This window comes from Sphaerodactylus townsendi, linkage group LG11 (assembly GCF_021028975.2).
Source record: "Sphaerodactylus townsendi isolate TG3544 linkage group LG11, MPM_Stown_v2.3, whole genome shotgun sequence".
In the NCBI taxonomy this organism is placed as follows: domain Eukaryota; kingdom Metazoa; phylum Chordata; class Lepidosauria; order Squamata; family Sphaerodactylidae; genus Sphaerodactylus; species Sphaerodactylus townsendi.
Window position 1 is genome coordinate 54,135,594 of NC_059435.1, and position 18,459 is coordinate 54,154,052.

The 18,459-nt window shown below is 40.6% G+C and overlaps 1 protein-coding gene across 1 annotated transcript in view; it reads right to left on the reverse strand.

Annotated features, from left to right (window-relative positions):
• Positions 1-228: 228 nt before the first annotated feature.
• Positions 229-18,459, reverse strand: part of RSU1 (Ras suppressor protein 1) — a 71,688-nt gene continuing 53,457 nt past the window's right edge. Inside the window, exon 9 of the mRNA XM_048511869.1 lies at positions 229-705. Within this exon, the coding sequence (XP_048367826.1) occupies positions 603-705 (103 nt within the window). The 3' untranslated portion in view covers positions 229-602. The remainder of the gene's footprint in view (positions 706-18,459) is intronic.

An 18,459-nucleotide genomic window follows, 5' to 3' on the forward strand; every position in this document is an offset into this window, starting at 1 on the left:
ATACTTTTTAGACCTTGGAAAGCCACTGCTAGCCAGCCCTGTTCTAGAGGCACTGACGAAGTTGAAGGCAGTTTCATACGTTCCCTGCTGAAAAACCAGTTTATTATTAATAATGCATTATTATAAACACGGACTGCATATAATTGAAAATACTGCCTCAGGAAAAAAAACAAATAATGTCTCAGCAAGGGGGGGGGGAGAGAAAGAAAGGAGAAGAGGAAAGAAAAATATGGTACAAAAAAGGTTTTTATTAACAAACAGTGTATTACATAAAATATGAATGACACACATAGACTGCTGCAGCAGTAAAGCATAGCGGCTGTGTGAATTAAACACTCTGGCAATGTTTCTAGAGCAGATAAAGTGGCTACAGGATTTAAGCAGTAATTGGTAATAATTATTAGCTTTTACTATTCATTTATAGCCTGTCTTATACTAATGAACTCATTAACCATGGAAGTTTGTATTTTGTAAATGGATGTAGATAGAAAAGGCATTTTTGTTTTTATTCTACAAAATAGTCATTTGTCTTAGTAAATATATTTTTAAAAGAATGAAAGAGACATGCAAAACAAAACAGCAGAAGGGGATGTGCTGGGTCCTTATTTGTTCTTGGCAGCCAGAGGCTTACGGCTGATCTTCTTGGATTTGTCGTTATTCTTCTTCGGAGGGTCGGGGTCAGCCTGCATGTGCCTGCCATAGAGGCTGCAAAGATAATTACACAAAGAATGAGTTGGTGCTGTCACTAAATTCAAGGAACACACACAATATATATATAAACAAAAACCTTGTCACATCGATAGGTTGCTACATCCATTCCAGGGCACGTGAGTTTTACTCAGCATTTCAAAAACACAAGCTCCTTACACAGTTAACCTTTGGAGACACTGACAAAAATTGGGTTGAACTGTTCAGATGGAGTGCCGCTATAAAGGAAAGTGAGCCAACTGCCTAGCCAGAATACTCAAGGGCTTGAGAAAGTGACACGGAGCAGTGGTGTCACAGTCTTCCCCGGCTGCTCACGCATGATGGATTGTAGGAAGAGAGCTACCAACACATCAATGCCACATTAAAACAGACCCCTGATTAAATGTTGACGAAGTATCCTACAATTAAGATTGCTGACACTCACAGGCAAGCTAAATAGACTACCAGGCTGGAAGGATTTTAAACTCAACACCAGAGAGCAATTAATAGATCCTTTATGAGCAACCCCCTACTTAAAACCATAATTAAAAGCCTTCAAGGTAAACATGATGTAAATATAAACTCACTCAGTTGACAAAGTGCCGTTTGGCAGCCTGTTCTGTGTGTCAAGAAAGAAAGGGATCCATAAACTTTCTTTTCTTGAGAGGGAGAAACAGAAGAATGCGAATGGTTCCTGAACAGAAAATGAGTTTCTTGCTTCTGCACAAATTCTCAGTCAAGTTTAGATCTGGCACTCACTCTTCAAAAGAGTTTCTTCAGAATTTTTACAAAAAGGCGACTGAGTAATATTTCTGACAAATATGAGTGATTCACTTACACTGTCTAGTACAGTGACTTTTTACCATTAATGAGCCAAAACTATGTCCAAATTGAGAACAAGAGTTCGACACAAAGCCAACATAAAAAGTCAATTCACAGAACAGAAAATATACAATTTAACTTTACTGCCAATTGACATATGGATTAAAAGTTTCTTAAGACCAAACATAGGTTTTCGCAAGACTTTTACTAGAAAGCGGCACACACAAGGTCTCACAATAATAATAAGAGCTTTGGATTTATATCCCCCCTTTCTCTCCTGCAGGAGACTCAAAGGGGCTTACAATCTCCTTGCCCTTCCCCCCTCACAACAAACACCCTGTGAGGTAGGTGGGGCTGAGAGAGCTCCGAGAAGCTGTGACTAGCCCATGGTCACCCAGCTGGCGTGTGTGGGAATGCACAGGCTAATCTGAATTCCCCAGATAAGCCTCCACAGCTCAGGCGGCAGAGCTGGGAATCAAACCCGGTTCCTCCAGATTAGATACACGAGCTCTTAACCTCCTATGCAATGTATCTAAGTCATCAATATACAAAGGAACACCCTGCACAATTGTTTTAGTGTACTGAAATATATCTGTGCATGGCAACTATTAACCACTTATAATTTCCCTTTCTGTAACACTTCTCTAAGAAGCCCATTAGTCCCATTAAAAACATTTCCTGCCATTCCCTTGTCTTGCTGGATATTTTAGCATCCCTCATTTTAACATAGAGATTTTTTTTAAAAGAAAAGACATATTTGGTTCTATACTGGTCCTGATTTGGCTCTAAGAGCCATAGGATGCTGAACTGGATCCTTGTTTTAGTATCAGGTTTTGATGGGTTCTAGCTTAAAGAATGGCAAGGATCCTTGCTTGATGGAGAGGCAACCATCTTGTTCTTGTTCTGTCATCAGCACGTCCATGGTATATAGTCCAAGAGGAGATATGTTGGCTCAGACTCGTGAGAAGATGAGCAGTGGCACAGAGATGCAGGATACAGGACGCCAGTAAGGTGCAGAAGAAGAAGAGTTGGTTTTTATATCCTACTTTTCTCTACATTTTTGGAGTCTCAAAGCAGCTTACAATCACATTCCCTTCCCTTCCCCACACAGACACCTTGTGAGGTAGGTGGGGCTGAGAAGGTTCTGAGAGAACTGTGACTAGCCCAAGGTAACCCAGCAGGCTTCAAGCGGAGGAGTGGAGAATCAAGCCTGGTTCACCAGATCAGAATCCGCTGCTCATGTGAAGGAGTAGGGAATCAAACCCAGTTCTTTAGATTAGAGTCTACTGCTCTTCAGCACTATGCCATGCTGCAGAAGATCTATTAAACAAAAAGAGGACACGTACGGTGTCTTGACATTTGAGGCCATTTTGGTAAAGGAAGAAAGGTAGCTTACTACCTGCTTGGATTTATTTAAACCACCGACCAGAGGGTTTGGCCACAACCATGGGGAACTTACAGACTCGGAAGCATGTTGCCACACCTGGGCAGCTCTCATTAGGGTGTAGCCTCTGACCCCACGCTCCACCTGACTGCAGTTTTCTGCCTCAAGGTAAGGGTTTGACAGCAGAACTGATAGACCCCAAATCTGAAATTTGCCCAATGAATGTCTCGATCCAGAACCCTGCACCTCTGAATTTGCTGGAAAGGAGAAGCTGCAAACAGTGATGATGTAGAGGCAATGATGACAATAATTCATTATAATGATTAACAGTGACAGGATGGAAAGATGGATAAGGGCTATAAAACAAACTCTGATGAGCAGGCAATCACTTAAGGTGCGAGGCCACAATGGGACGGGCTTCACAGTCTGACTAGAACATCAACCCCTTGTGGGCCTGGCCCAGAAGAGCGAACGCTGGGCCAGGCAAGGTCGATCGCTCTTCCTCCCATTGCCTCTTTGCATGCACAAATATCCACAGAATGCTGGAGAGTTTTCATCCACAGTCCCAAAAAACGGGCTAATCTCACACCGGGATTTAATTTGTCCTTCCTGCTAACTCTTTACTGGCTCACACATTAGCCGATGATTATTAAAGAAGTGATAAGGCTAAATTAAAGTCCTAGTTTGCAAATGACTCTCCACAAGAACCAATTGGGGCATGGATGTTAATTTTTAAATGGGACACTCCATGCAAGTCTCTGTGGAGCCGTAATGAGATTGTAGCATAAAAAAAAAAGATTTTGTGTCTTTCAGATATCTGTAATTATCCTGGGTGGCAACGGGGAAAAAAAAAAGGCTGCTGGAGTTATAATCGTCACTGATAAATGGCAGAGTGCTTTCTAAACAACAGTGCAGCCAGAGCTACAGTGGTTGTACCTGCAGCTTCCTCATTAAGGAAAAGGGCAAAATAGTTTTCTAGGGGATTTAATGTCAGCTTGAAAAAGCATTAAAAACCACAGTCATAAGATTTTTTTCCCCGGGTTTTCTTTTCTCTGCTGTTCAGCTGGTTATAAACACACATTTCTGAGCCTCTCTGGCACAGCACAACACAACCATATGTAATATGCAAATCGAAGGAAAGGTACCTAAGTAGCCACAGTGCCCGCCATGTTCTCTACCTGCCCCACGGAGGGGAACAAATGAGCACACAGAGGCTGTACCAGCAAAACTAACAATAAGTGAGAAAGATGCTCATTAAACTTCATCATTCTGTCCACTTTAATGATGCCTTTACTTAATAAAAATTCCCCAAGCAGTTGCAAGGATATTAGGCAAAGTCTTTGGTTATGTATCAGGGGCCTAAGCTGTCACTAGCAAGCATGTAGTTCAGGAGGGGCATTCCCAAGAGGAGACAGCAAATCCAGCCTCCTTTGTAATAAATGCATGGAAAAATCGATAACTGCAGCTTGCTACATTACTTAAGCATTTAAGAAAATAGGTGATCTGTCTAAATTAAAGCACCAAGTGCTAAATGTTGCAATTTAAAGCATAAATCAAGAGGCTTGAAACCTCAGATGCTGAAACTATAAATCCTGTTATTAAAGCTTATAACTTTAACAAGGGTTATTAAAGGGGCTGGGGGAACACAAGTGAACACATTCTGGAAAGCATTCTCCTCACCCAGTTAAACCCTTTTGCTAAGCACTGCAAAAGACAACAGGCCACAAAGCTCTGTTTTCTGAAACGAGGTTGTGTTGGGAAAGAGTGAACAAGCATAGCATTTGTAGAAACAGCTTTGGTGCACATGGGGAAAAATACCCTGTGTGTTAATGTGCTTTAAGAATGCTGTCAGGGGAAAAAAATATGATTAATCTGAAATGTGGGGTTGGAAGAAAGTTTTACAGATACTATGGATGCCAAAAAGACAAATCATGGGATTCTAGATTAAACTAAGCTGGAATTCTCGCTAGAACTTAAAATATGCTAAACTAAGAGTATGGTATTTGGGTCATATTATGGTATGACAAGACACACTAGAAAAGGCAATAATGCCAGGAAAAGTGGAAGGCAGTTGGAAAGGATACACCTGCAGCAAGTGCAAGTTGGTTACTTTGTTAGAAGAGAAGGTACAGCAGCTTGAAACACAAGTATCTACACATCAGCCCATTAAGGAGAACAAGACTTTCCTGGACAGAATGGAGCACACGGTACTGGGTGGAGAACACACAGGAACATCTCTGAGGATGATGGCAGCTCTCAAATGGAGGAGGTAGGCAACTGGAGAAATGTAACCCATAGAAGCAAAAGGACCAGGGACCATTCTGTGAATTTGAAACTACAGAATCGTTTTGCATTGGTCACACCTCACCTGGAGTACTATGTTTAGTTCTGGGCACCACAATTTAAGGAGGATATTGACAAGCTGGAACGTGTCCAGAGGAGGGCAACCAAAATGGTAAAAGGTCTGGAATCTATGCCCTACAAAGACTTAGGGAGCTGGGGATGTTTAGCCTGGAGAAGCAAAGGTTAAGGGGGGGGGGCATGATAGCTATGTTTAAATATTTGAAGGGATGTCATGTTGAAGAAGGAACAAGCTTGTTTTCTGCTGCCTCAAAGATTAGGACAAGGAGTAAAGGATTCAGGGTGCAGGAAAGAGATTCCACCTAAACATTAGGAAGAACTTTCTGATTGTCAGGGCTGTTCAACAGAGGAATGCATTACCTCGGAATGTGGAGGAGTCTCCTTCTTTGGAGGATTTTAAACAGAGGCTGGATGAACATATGTCAGGAGTGCTTTGATTGTGTGTTCCTGCATGGCTGGGGGTTGGGACTTGAAGGTCTCTTCCAACTCTATGATTCTATATGAGAAGCACACAGAACCTTGGAACTTCTTTTTCCTTGTAAAACAGCCAGACACATTTTGTTCAGGTCCAGCTTCACTATCCCAATTGCACATGATTTGGCAAGGAGAGTGAATGTAGTACTGAGTACACATTTGAAGCTGGAGTTTGTTCTATCTCCTTTGCTTGCATTTCCTGTTCACTGAGTCCTGTCCGCAGCCTTCAGGTTTTTATTTCAATTTTAAAAACCCACAGTGGATTCAAAAATATCTTCATACTCACAGAAGAAGTCTTCTGCTTATGGAAGGAGCCCTTCAGTGAGTAGAAGACTCTGCTTGTTCAGAAAAGTCTTTTTAGATTCAATCCAATATTTCCAATTTCTATGAAATTTACCAGCAGTTTGTGAAAAAACAGTGGAAATAACCCTCCCCTGTTCAGTGTGGGGAGTCCCAATATGGAACTCTTTGCATGGAGTGACCTTTTCCTCCTCACTAGCTTTGGGAATGGAAAGGAAATGGTGCCCTCCTTGTTTTTGGCATGTGCGAGAGTGACAGGTTCTAGATCAATTGGCCATGCTGACAGGGGCTGATGGGAATTGTAGTTCCTGAACATCTGGAGAGCCGCAGGTTCCCTACCCCTGTTCTAGATCATTTTCAAACCTTCTGTTTGGCAAGGATCTCAAATAAGTTGAATCCCCGAGTTTTGAAAAGTTTTATCGATGACTTAAGAGCAAGCGATGGTTCCTGTTCCTACACAGTCTACTGACTACACAGTTAACAATGAATCATTTCTTCCATTTGGTTTAGCTTTTCAGCCATCTATGAAACAGCACTGCAACAGATGGAGGAACTATCAGAATGCAATTATAATTTGAAATTATTTACAGATCTCTTCTACAAGACCTTTTGGCCTTCCACGGAATCTGCAAATATACTCATGTGAACATTCACATTTTTACATGGTATTCAACTAATAAATCAACAGGTTGTTTCAGACTGGCAGTTCATGTTATTAAAGGGCGTCTGTCACCGCTCCCCCCCCCCCCCAAGACAGATCTCTCTCAAAGGATTCCTCTTTTGGGAGAATAGAAAAGTGCCATCAAGTTACAGATGACTTATGATGACTCTGCAGGTTTTCAAGGTATGAGGCATTCAGAGATGGTTTGCCTTTGCCTGCTTCCTAGCTGCAATCCCGGTCTTCTGTGGTGGTCCCCCATCCAAGTACGAATGAGGAGTCACCCTGCTTAGCTTCCAAGATCTGATGAAACGGTGCAATATTTGTGAAGACAAAACTAGATTATTATACAAAGATCCCTAAAGAGAGAAATGTGCTTCTAGTGGGTAGGACATGACTTGGACTGGAAAAGTGTGTATGTGGTAAGATACTTAAGCCTCCCCCGCCCCAATAACCCATTTTATCATTCTAAAACATGTCTAATACATTTACCTGGAAGCAACTTTTCTTCTTCAAATACAGTGGCCACATTAAAATTTCCTGCTTCTGTATACAATGTCTTGCTTTGCCTTTAGACCGAGATTCCAGTGTACATTTCTCTCTCCTTTAAAGTGATAGGGAGCTAATAACATATGGCAGATACAGCCCCTGAAGTGGGGGACCATATTATCCTAGCACTGGTTTTGAGAGGCTCCATTTAATTATCAAGATATTTGAGTTGAAACCCATCTGTCATCTAGTTCACCAGATAAGGGTCTGCTGCTCAGGTGGAGGAGTGGGGAATCAAACCTGGTTCTCCAGATTAGAGTCCACTTGCTCTTAACTACTATACCACAATGTAGAAGTGGACAGACGAATCTTGTCAGGGAAAAAGTTACAGAGTTTTGGTGCTACAACTGAGAAGACCTTGTCTCAAATTGCCATCTACTTAATCTCAGAAGATGGCAGCATCTGAAGCCCAATTATTAATACCTAATAATCTTGCCTGTAGCATATTGTACCACACACTCTTTCACAACCACTCAATGTATTATTGGTCCCTGCCAATCTAATGTCCTTGAAACCTTTTAAAAACCATCTAATCGCCTTGAAATGTTTAAAAAGTTTCTTTACAGATGCTTATAAGCTGCTTTTCACATCCTTTTAAAGTGGCAATTTTTAAACATTTTTTAAAGGCATACCAATTAGTGTGGCTGGATTGATCTATGTGTACTGAATAAGGTTGATTGAGGAAATAACACTAATTGCATTCCTGGGAAAAGGGTGAAAACAAGAATTTCAGCTTTGGCAAAAGGTCTTTGTAAACTGCCCTGCCCTGGATGCCCCAGGCTTAGCACCATCTTGTCAGAGCTCAGAAACTAGACAGGGTCGGTACTGATTAGTACTTAGATGAGACACCACTGAGCAATATCTGGATTATGCAGAGGAAGGTAAGGGCAAACCACCTCTGTGTAAGGGCCTAGTACCCCAGTCAATAACAAGACTCTAGAATGGCTTTTATTGAAACAGTGTCTGACCCATATGGCCAGGTAGCTGAGACTGAGGTCCCAGCTCCCTGGCCCCCAGTATAAACCTTACAATTACAATCAAATAGCCCCCACCCTTGCATTCCCCATATCAGCATTAGAAAGGACAGTTGAAGACAGTTGTAGTAGATACATTGTTTTGGGAATGGCCTGGCCATTCCCGGAAGAGAAGACATTAGGAGAAATCGTTAAACTCTATTCACTACCTTGCAGCAAAACAGGAAACCTGAACCTCTGACCTGGGGCAGGGCTGATGCAAGACCAGCCACTGAAAGGCATGCCCGGGCATGTCTCAGGCGCTTTGGCAGGACCAGAATGGCGGGGCCTGACACTCTGTTAGTTTCTTGCCTTGAAAACCCTACTGGGTTGCCCTAAATCAGCTGCAACTTGATGGCATGTTGCACCATCACCATTTATTAGCTAGGTTATTATATTTGGTAGGATTAAGTACTGTTTGGTAGGATTAAGTACTGTTTCTTCCCACTCATTACCAAAATCTGCATTAAATGATGGTATAGAGCCTAGAATGTTACTGCAAGCTGTTTTCACAAGAATGGGAAGGGAAAGAACCAAGTATAATTAGATTCACATTCGAATCTCTTGGTAATACTCATCTCCAATTTTAAAGTCATGTTGCGATCCATGCTACATCACAGATATTCTTTACATTTCACATACTGAAATCTTTAAGAACTTGAGATCATTGGCGACGGTCTATTTACAGAGAATCGTCTGCTAATTAGCAGGTGTTCCCTGTGTTTATCTGCCGACAGGGAGCACCCGGGAAGCTCACACGTATATTATACATGCCCGTGTCAATACAGCATGGCTTGGAAGAAGGGTCCTTGCTCCAATTATTTATTGGCACTTTCAAAACAAAGCAACTGATTATTAATTATAGGATTATACAGATATTATGAAAGACTTTCGTGATTTTTTAAGTATCGCTAGTCTGTTCAGCTATGATCCTCACTCTGCCAGCCAATAATCTTTACATGTCACTTACTGTAATGAACACAGATGATAAGTTAAGCCTCACAGATACTTCTCTATAATTTTTCATCAGACTTTTTATTTGTTTCTTATGTATTCAGAAGTAGTTAGGGGATAACCACAGGACTCATCAGCTCCTTGTTACTTAAGAACATAGTGTTAAACTGTAACTGAGAAATAATCAGAGACAGAGGATACCGGCATCCATGTTCCAATATTTAACTTTTTAGATTGACTTATGTCTCTAAAAGATCAATCTAAACTCTAATGAGCATAATGAACCAGGACACATAAAAACGGGAGGAAGCAGTACACCACAGTACCAGGATAACCCATCCTAAACTAAATGTCAGAGAGTGTACGTGCAGCAAACCCACAATGTGGTATAGTGGTAAAGATGGTGGACACTAATCCAGAGAACCAGTTTGATTCACCACTCTCTACATGAGTGGGGGCCTCTAATCAGGTGAACTGGGTTTGTTTACCCACTCCTCCACATGAAGCCTGCTGGGTGACCTTGGGCTAGTCCAGGGGTCTGCAACCTGTGGCTCTCCAGATGTTCACGGACTACATTTCCCATCAGCCCTGCCAATTGGCCATGGTGGCAGGGGCTGATGGGAATTGTAGTCCATGAACATCTGGAGAGCCGCAGGTTGCAGACCTCTGGGCTAGTCACACTTCTCTCAGAACTCTCTCAACAGCTGTGGGGATAGGAAGGGAGGAGTTTGCAAGCTGCTTTGAGACTCCTTATGGTTGAGAAAAGTGGGCTACAAATCCAAACTCTTAAACTCTTAATGCAGCCTCGTTCCAATAGGAAGCTGAAGCTAATAACACCACAAAGACTACACTTCCATCAGGAATTATATCTGTCACCAACTAAAGGCAATTTATCTGAATTACAAAAGGTGGTTTGTCCCCTCCCTCCAAATTCGCAGAACCAAATAGCTCCCAATGGGCAAAGGCTGGTACACACTGAACTGGAGAAGGCATCAGAAGTCTGCACCCAATTAGAGAAGACTAGGTTAGCTCTGGAAACTGTACATACCTCAAATTTTGAGAATAAAATAGCAAAAAGGAACATTCAGAATTAATGGTAGCATAGGTGGATGGGGGTGGGTGGGGACATGTCCCTGGCAAGCTTCTCTCAAGTTTCCCAAGTGCAATCGTAACATCCTTTACAATCCTTAAAAAAAGTTATTGCAAATATTCCTGAGTTGTGAACTAAATGCAGCCAAGTTCACGCTAAAAGATAAAACATCTCTCTATATTGATTTGAAATATGAATGAGTGGGTAATAGTGCAATCCAGAGCCAATCATGGGCTTAGTCATACGATTGTATTGATAGTTCCCTAACAGACAACTGTAAAACAAAAATGTTAAAAAAATCAATAAAAATACAAGGAAATCAGTTTTTAAATAAGTCTTAAACAGAGTAGCCAGCAACAACAGACTTTCAGACTCATTCTTATCACACACATTCTGAAAAACACTTTAAATGCTTGAGAACCATTTGCTCTGTAGTTATCATGAAATATTTTGAACATAAAAGAGTTTTATGTTTCAATGCAGTTCTATTGATTAGTATGTTGCATTATTCCAATACATATGCAGGTAAAAAACTATGTCCTTATAAGTAAAAAAATCTATGTAAGTAAAAAAAATCTATGTCAAGAAACACGCAGAAATAGTAGTTTCTGTTAACATATTAATTCTGCCCCCACCCCCCAATGCCACCAATCTTTGCTGCATTTATCTGATGATTATCAGAACGAGCGCAGACCCAAACATCAAATCTTCATACTGGAGACATTTTCATCTGCAGCCAAATCACTAGGGGAAGCCTCAGTTAAACAACGCCATCTTGCAAAGTTTGTGACCAAACTGTCTACTTGATATTGGTCTTGTTTCTCCTACTTTATCTGTATGTCAATGCCTATATATTTATTACAGTGCTACAGTTTACAATGACATCCAGCAACATCAGTTCATTTTTTATTTCAACTTGAATTAAAACATGAATGCTTAGAAGTTGTATTTTTAAGCAAGGGAAACAATATACTTTCCCCCAAGGGACTTTCGCACCAACCACATCTGCTACTATGACATCAAATAATTTTATACTGAACCCTTTGCAAGGCCCTGTTTTTTAACAGTTGACTGAACTTGGAGGAAAACAGTACATAGACTGCAACCTTAAACATACTTACTTGGAAGAAAGGTCTAATGAATTCTATCAGTCAGTCATCAGTGCAAATATGATATTTGGAAGTCACAAAGGAGTTTCTTGCTTTTTTATGCATGAGACTATCATTGCTTTTTGATTATTTGGTTTCATTTTTTTCTTTTATTTATTCCGCACAACCAATGCAATTTTTCACTTAAAAAAAACCTGCACAGGCATTTGATCTGAATAGTTGCCTACAGATATTTATGCAACATTGTATTGTTTCATATTTAATTCTGTGGAGCTCTCTGAATGCATTCATACGTAGAGCTGCCATCTCCATTTAGTTGAATGGAGAATCTTCCACACAAAGGCGGAAAACTATCTGAAGAACACTTGTCTGTGAGAAAGCCCCAGTGAATAAAATAGTTATTGTACCCACAGTAACTCCAGGATTACAATGAATGTTCCAGAAACACTCTGGTTGTAATTTATGTCAGTGTTACTGGTATATGTTAAGTTCTAGGCATTTTATTTCCATTGTTTGATGAAGAGTTCTATGTAACTCAAAAAGCTGGAATACTCTAGTCTAGGTCATCACAACTTGGTTGAAAAATGTAAGCTGCACGTTTCCTATGTGGGTCCCACTGAAGACAGATTCCTGGGGGGAGATATTGAATGCCCCTGGCAGGGAAACTGAAAAGAGCATAACCCTTCTGCAATGTGTTTACAATGATGTGCTAAGTTACACCTCGTATTTCATGAGTTTGTTTGGGATCGCTGGAAAAAGCAGCTCTACTGTATTTGTGTCAGCCTGTGAGAACCTAAAGAACCATCAGGCCTTTCCAAGACAACGAAGGCCAGCAGCATTCAAACTGTGGCCAGAATTTCTATGTGCTTTACAAATGCTAGCCTCAAGACAATATATTATTGACTGGTAAAAAACCTCAGCTGATATTGGATTAGGTTATATGTGACTAAGCTGAAATACCTTTGGGGGTGATTAAGAAAATGGTATTGACAGTTTTTACTCTTTGCTGGAATGAAACAAGTTTAGTTTAGAACTGAGAAGAAACAGGCAGTCCATGGAAGTTGGGGTGGGGGTGGGGGTTCACGTTGCCAGCCACAGATGCAGGCAAAACATCAGGAGAAAATGCTAATAGATTAGAACATGGCCATACAGCCTGGAAACCACACAACATACCCAGGTTTGAAACGGCTTGGGAAACATGAAAAACTGCAGAAATCCCCAGCTGTTGTGAAACCCCCTATACAGACCAATGGACTATGTCACACTTTTGACTGGTGTAAATCTATGCCAGTCAAAATGGCTGTTCCTAGGCCAAAAGACCACAGGACGTTAACTAAACCCCTGGGAACACCTCTGTGACACCCTTACCAGTGCTGGCTGCTGTAGTGGAAGAGTGTTGTTGGAGAGGCAGCTTGGGCACCAAGTTTGGGAACCACAGAGTCACAAGGTGTTCCTCCCAGCATTAATGCCCCTCCCACCAGTATATCTGTCCCAATGTACGGGGCACTTGTGTTGGCATGCCCTTGTGCTGCCTCCACAACTCTTTCCAACAGCATAAATTTAAATTAACCATTCATTTGGCTAATATGTTTCAACAGTTTATGCTTCCTGTCTTACTTCACGCAATAGTTTGGTAACTGTGTACTATTCAAGTTGCTTCCATCACTGACATAATGTGGAATAAATCTATTTTAAGCACAAACAGTGTTTTATCAAAAACTTAGATAACTGACAATAGAATCCACAGCTAGATAGTTATGTCTCCCACAGTATCCCACTGTGTTACAATCTTCAGTTACAATCTTAGGGTTGGGGAATTATACATCCCTTAACAGCCAGCCATCTGAATTGAAGGAGATACATTCGGACAATGTCAGATGCACACATAAAATATGGTGACTCACTGAAAAGATAAGATATCATCTCATTGAAAACTGTGTGTGTGTAGGGGGGAGAGATATTAGATACCCTTAAGAGTGATGGATATGCTTCAGTGAGAATTTAGCTGCTAGATGCATAGATATCTGAAACATCTGAAAAATGTGGAGAGCCTTCAGAAGAAAATCTAATACTACATTATGGCATTAAATTGCTTAGGCCAGGCAAAAACAACAAGCCACTTCTTTAACCTGCTGCTTTTTCCTGCTCAAATGATATGAGTGGGAAATGAGGGACATCCCAGTAGACTGGTTTTAACTAAGTAGTACAATTGACAATAAAAAACCGTAATCAAAATCTAAAATTTGTGATGGGGCAAGGATGAAGAACTAAAGTGAGGAAGTGGTGAAGAAATGCATACGCAGGTATGTGAGATGCTCCTTATGCAACACGTTATGCAACAGAGAATAATTTTACTTGCACAGTTTATTTTCTCCACACAGTTGTATATACAATCTTACTAAGAAGTGTGAGAAGAAACCAGTAAATTCTTGAAAGAAAGCTGGTCCTGTGGTCATGGAACCACTCCACCAAGCAAAGTTTGAAGACTTATACCGGCCCAAGGAGCCTTCCTTCAACTTTCCAGACTCTTTTTCCCATGGAGAAAATGCCATCCTAAGCAGAAGTCAATAGTGCTGTTAAAAGTGGCAGACGCTAATCTGGGGAACTGGATTTGATTCTCTGCTCCTTTACATGATGCCTGTTGGGTGACCTTGGGATACTGACAAGTCACAGATCTCTCAGAACTCTCTCAGACCCACCTACCTCACAAGATGCCTGTTTTGAGGGGTGGAAGGCAAGGCAATTGTAAGCGGCTTTGGGACTCCTTAAAGGTAGAGAAAAGCAAGATATAAAAACCTACTCCTCTTCACATAAGGATGCAGCTCTGCCTACGATGGCACTGCTTAGTTGCAAGAAGGCTCCCAATAAAATGCAGCTCACTGTGTGCATATGTCTCCAGCAGCACAGAGAACATGCAAAAACAAACTAAGAACAATTTCTTTTTATGTGAGCATTGCTTCACTGACTGATGGATCAGCTCCAGCCACTCTTAAGCAGCATAGAAATAACTTGAAGAGGACTGAGGAAGCAAAGCCCTTTGCACCACTTGGGAAATCAAGACCAAAAGGAAAAAGAGTGAACATAATTTAGAGACCTGCAAAGAATCATGTTCAACTTACTTTTTACATTCCTATATTTTCATACAATCTTTTTCAAGAGAAATTATGTTCTTCCATAATCTCTCTCAAGAAAGCCTTAAAATAGCAGAGTGGTTTCCTCATCACAAAAAAAATATCGCTAACATTTATCAAGCAGTGTTACCAACAGGATAAGAATATTTCCTCCCATCTTTATAAAAACACTTTGTTGAAACTTAAAGAGTGAAAACTCACATAAATACATCCTAGGCTCTGTGCCAAAAATTATATCGGAAAGAAAAAAAGAATGTGGTTTCATGTATGCCAGATATATTTTTTCCCTCCATTAGAAGTGCTTGAGGGTAATTTTTTTTTGCAATAGATATAAAGCTGAACGACAGAACAAATAATATCCAAAGTACAATATGATGGTTAATCACTAATCCACACTTGTAGTTATGTTAAAACAGTAAGCTTTCACATCACGGGTACAAAATTTTAGACAGTATTTATTGCACTAATAATCAAATCCTAACCATTTGTACTCAGGAATAAAGTCCTTTAGATCAACCGTGCTTATTCTAGATAAGGAGCTGCATGGTGTAGTGGTTAAGTGCTTGTGCTGCCACTCACACGGCCAGGAGTTCAATCCCCCAGCGGGTCAGATATCCTGGCAGCTGGCTCATGGTCAACTCAGCTATCCATCCATTTCTTGGTCAGTAAATGAGTACTTAACACCTAGCTAGGGGGTAAAGAATAGCCGGGGAAAGCAATAGCAAACTACCCCACTAACGGCTTGCCTATAAAACCACTGCTCACAGTTGGATACGACTGAAGGGGGAACTTTACCTTTTTTACTTATTCAAGAAAACATACTTAGGAATTCAGCCTAAAGTTAACCTGCTACTATGACAATATAGCTCAAGTAAATCCATGTTATCCATCTATAGCTAAATCCAAAGTATATTTACTTGACAGCAAATTCCATGCAGTTCAACAGGACTTCCTTCCTTGTGTACAGCATTGTAAAGTATGAAATAAGTTGGGAAGGCATTTATTTAAAAAACCATATTTTCCCAATAGAGAACCAGAGTGGTTGATAACATTGTTCTGGGCTTCTCGATTTCACCTTCAAAACAGCAATAAGTCTTTTCGGTACTGTAGAGAAAATGACTGGTCCAAGATTACCCAGGGAGCTTCAGTAGCAGAGTCTGGACTCCAACCGTTTTCCAGATTCTAGTTTGACACTCTACACCACATTCACCATCACCACCTTGTTCATCCCCAAGATGGGTTTTTGTGACTGTAAATGACCTGTGACATGGGAGATTTGAAGAACCAGACAGATATGCTGTTTCCAGTGGTGGGATTCAAATAATTCAACAACCAGTTCTGGTGGTGGTGTTACCGACAGGAAAATAAACAAAATATTTTCCTGAAGTCAGGTTGCCTAGCTACACTGGCTCCATGCCTGGACACGGAGACTTGTGTGGTTCAGAAGCCTCCATAAGGTTCACAGAGAACGCATATGTATGTTTGTGCCAATGCTATATGGTTTCCCTCTTGTTTATGCCTTTCTAGGATGTATTAAAAGCCCCTTTTAAGTTGAATTTGTGATGTGCCTGCAGTTTAGGATGTTAGTTTAGTTAAATTCTCCAGTTAGTTTAAGGTTTTGTTATTGTTAGATTTAAGAAAGCCATGCCAATAAGTATCTGTAAAGTCTTGCCCATAAGTATAAGTACATGTGTTTATCCTTTAAGGTTTCCTAACGCTTAAGTTTAGAAATGTTATTTTTGAAATTTGTGTCTGATGGCCAAAAGCAGTAGCCAGAAAGGTTGATATTAAGGGACAAGGAAACTAGTCCTGGAATTCAGTTTGGACCAACACCCAGGTAATCCCATCTTCACCAACAAAAGGACCTTTTGACTAACAAAGGATGTCACCCTGTTTTGCTATTGGACTGTTTGAAGTTTTACTCTCAGGATCCAGAAGCTCATTGGACTATTGAAGTTTCCAATTCTAGGATCTCAAGACTCATTGGACTATTGAAGTTTCCACTTCTAGGATCTCAAGATTCATTGGCAGCCTTTTCTTTGGGGACTTAATCCCATCAGCAAAAACAAAAGACTGTCTTCCTCCTCTTTGTTTTAAATTGTCTGTATTATGTGGCAGGGGACTGCCCCCTGCCTCCTCTGATCAGGTGAAAAACTGTATAAAAAGGGCTGTGTTTCGTTCTGTAGTGGGCAGTCTGGCCTGGAAAGAGCTTGAAATCACAATAAAGAACCTCTGCTCTGAAGGCAGCCTGCCTCTGCATCCACTCACTGCTGCCAAAGCTGAAATCACTCTGAAATCACTATTGCTCATTGCTGACAAAGCTGAAATCACTCTGAGATCACTTTCTAGTTACCCCTGGCTGTGGGTAACAGTGGGATTCAAATAATTTAACAACTGGTTGTTTACATGCACCATTTTAACAACCGGTTCTGCTGAAGTGGTGTGAACCTGCTGGATCCCAGCACTGGGTGTTTCCCATTCCTGCAGAAGTGGTTTTAAGAATGCACTTTCAGGGACAAAATGTATACCTCATATAAAACACACGGCACTCAGTTTCTTCTCCTGAGTGGAATCCACATCAATATGTACCATTTTCAACATGTCCCTATCTGTTGATACTGGAGAACGGAGCCACGGAGAGAAAAACAGGTCTTTCTACAAACCTGAAAAAAACCCAAGGTCCACAAAATAATAATTTAAAAAATAAATTTGGGGGTGCGTTAACCCCCAAATAATAAATGCAGCACCTGTAGCTTTAAGAACTGAGTTCCTTTAATGGCTGTTACTAGGTAACCACAGCAGGACTCCTAGCCTTGTTTTCTGTTGGAAAAAGTCCTCCATATGTCTCATTGGATAGTGCCCTGTCAATGTGATAGAACAATCATTTGCAGCTGGATCGTCTTGTCACAACAGGAAAATGACTGCTGTAGTGCACTGATGGTGCAACACCCAGTGATGCTTCAATGAAGCCAGAATATGTAACCTTCTTCACATTATGAAATGTAGATCCTAACATAATGAAATGTAGATCCCAACATAGCTACACAAATATTAACATCTGTGCATACATAACACAGGATGAAACGTAACAGCAACAACTGAAATGTTGTATTACCCCAAAAAGGGAGAGAAAAAACCCTGTGCACACTCATTCTTCAAGTCTGCATTTGATACTTTCCATGAGCAGATAAATTTCTCGTGTCACCGTTGCTGAATTTTGCTGCTATTTTTATTTTCAAGTGACAGAATATTCAAAGCTGACAAATGTGGTAGAACAGACAAAATTATTAAAAGCTTCAATTTACAGCAAATAGTGACAGTTTGCTTTTGCTGCTCATAAACCAAAACCTTGGAGATGTAAATACGAATGCAAGGTACTAGAAACACAGTCCTGAATGTTCTTCAATTCATTTTATGAAATATTGCATTTTTTTAAAAAAACACATCATACTTCTTCTAAGCATACCTAGCAGTATAAACTAAGATGGCCCTTAACTCAAGGCATTACACATGTAAGAATAAAAAGATTACTCCAAGTGAATGAAGTATATGTGCACTGAAAACATTCTTTTAACATTGCTGTCTATTTGCCAGTGAATTTCTTCCTCCACTGGGACATCTAGATGTTGGACACAGCTAAATGGGAGTCTGTGTTGAATTTAATGTAGAGTTAATTGACACTTATCACAATGGTTACTTATCTAGTCAGTCACTTAATTTGAGACAATGGGTGTCTCGTTGGACTACTCTGAATGCCTGCAATCAAGATACTCTAGTCCCGTTGGTATCAGTTCATTCACGATAATTGCTCTATGTCCCATCACTCCACTCAAACATTTTAACCCTTTCTCTAGCCTAAGGTGTCCTTCTCAAACATAGTGTCTTCCTTCCACAGAATAAGGTGTCCTCCTTCAACAGAAGAACCGT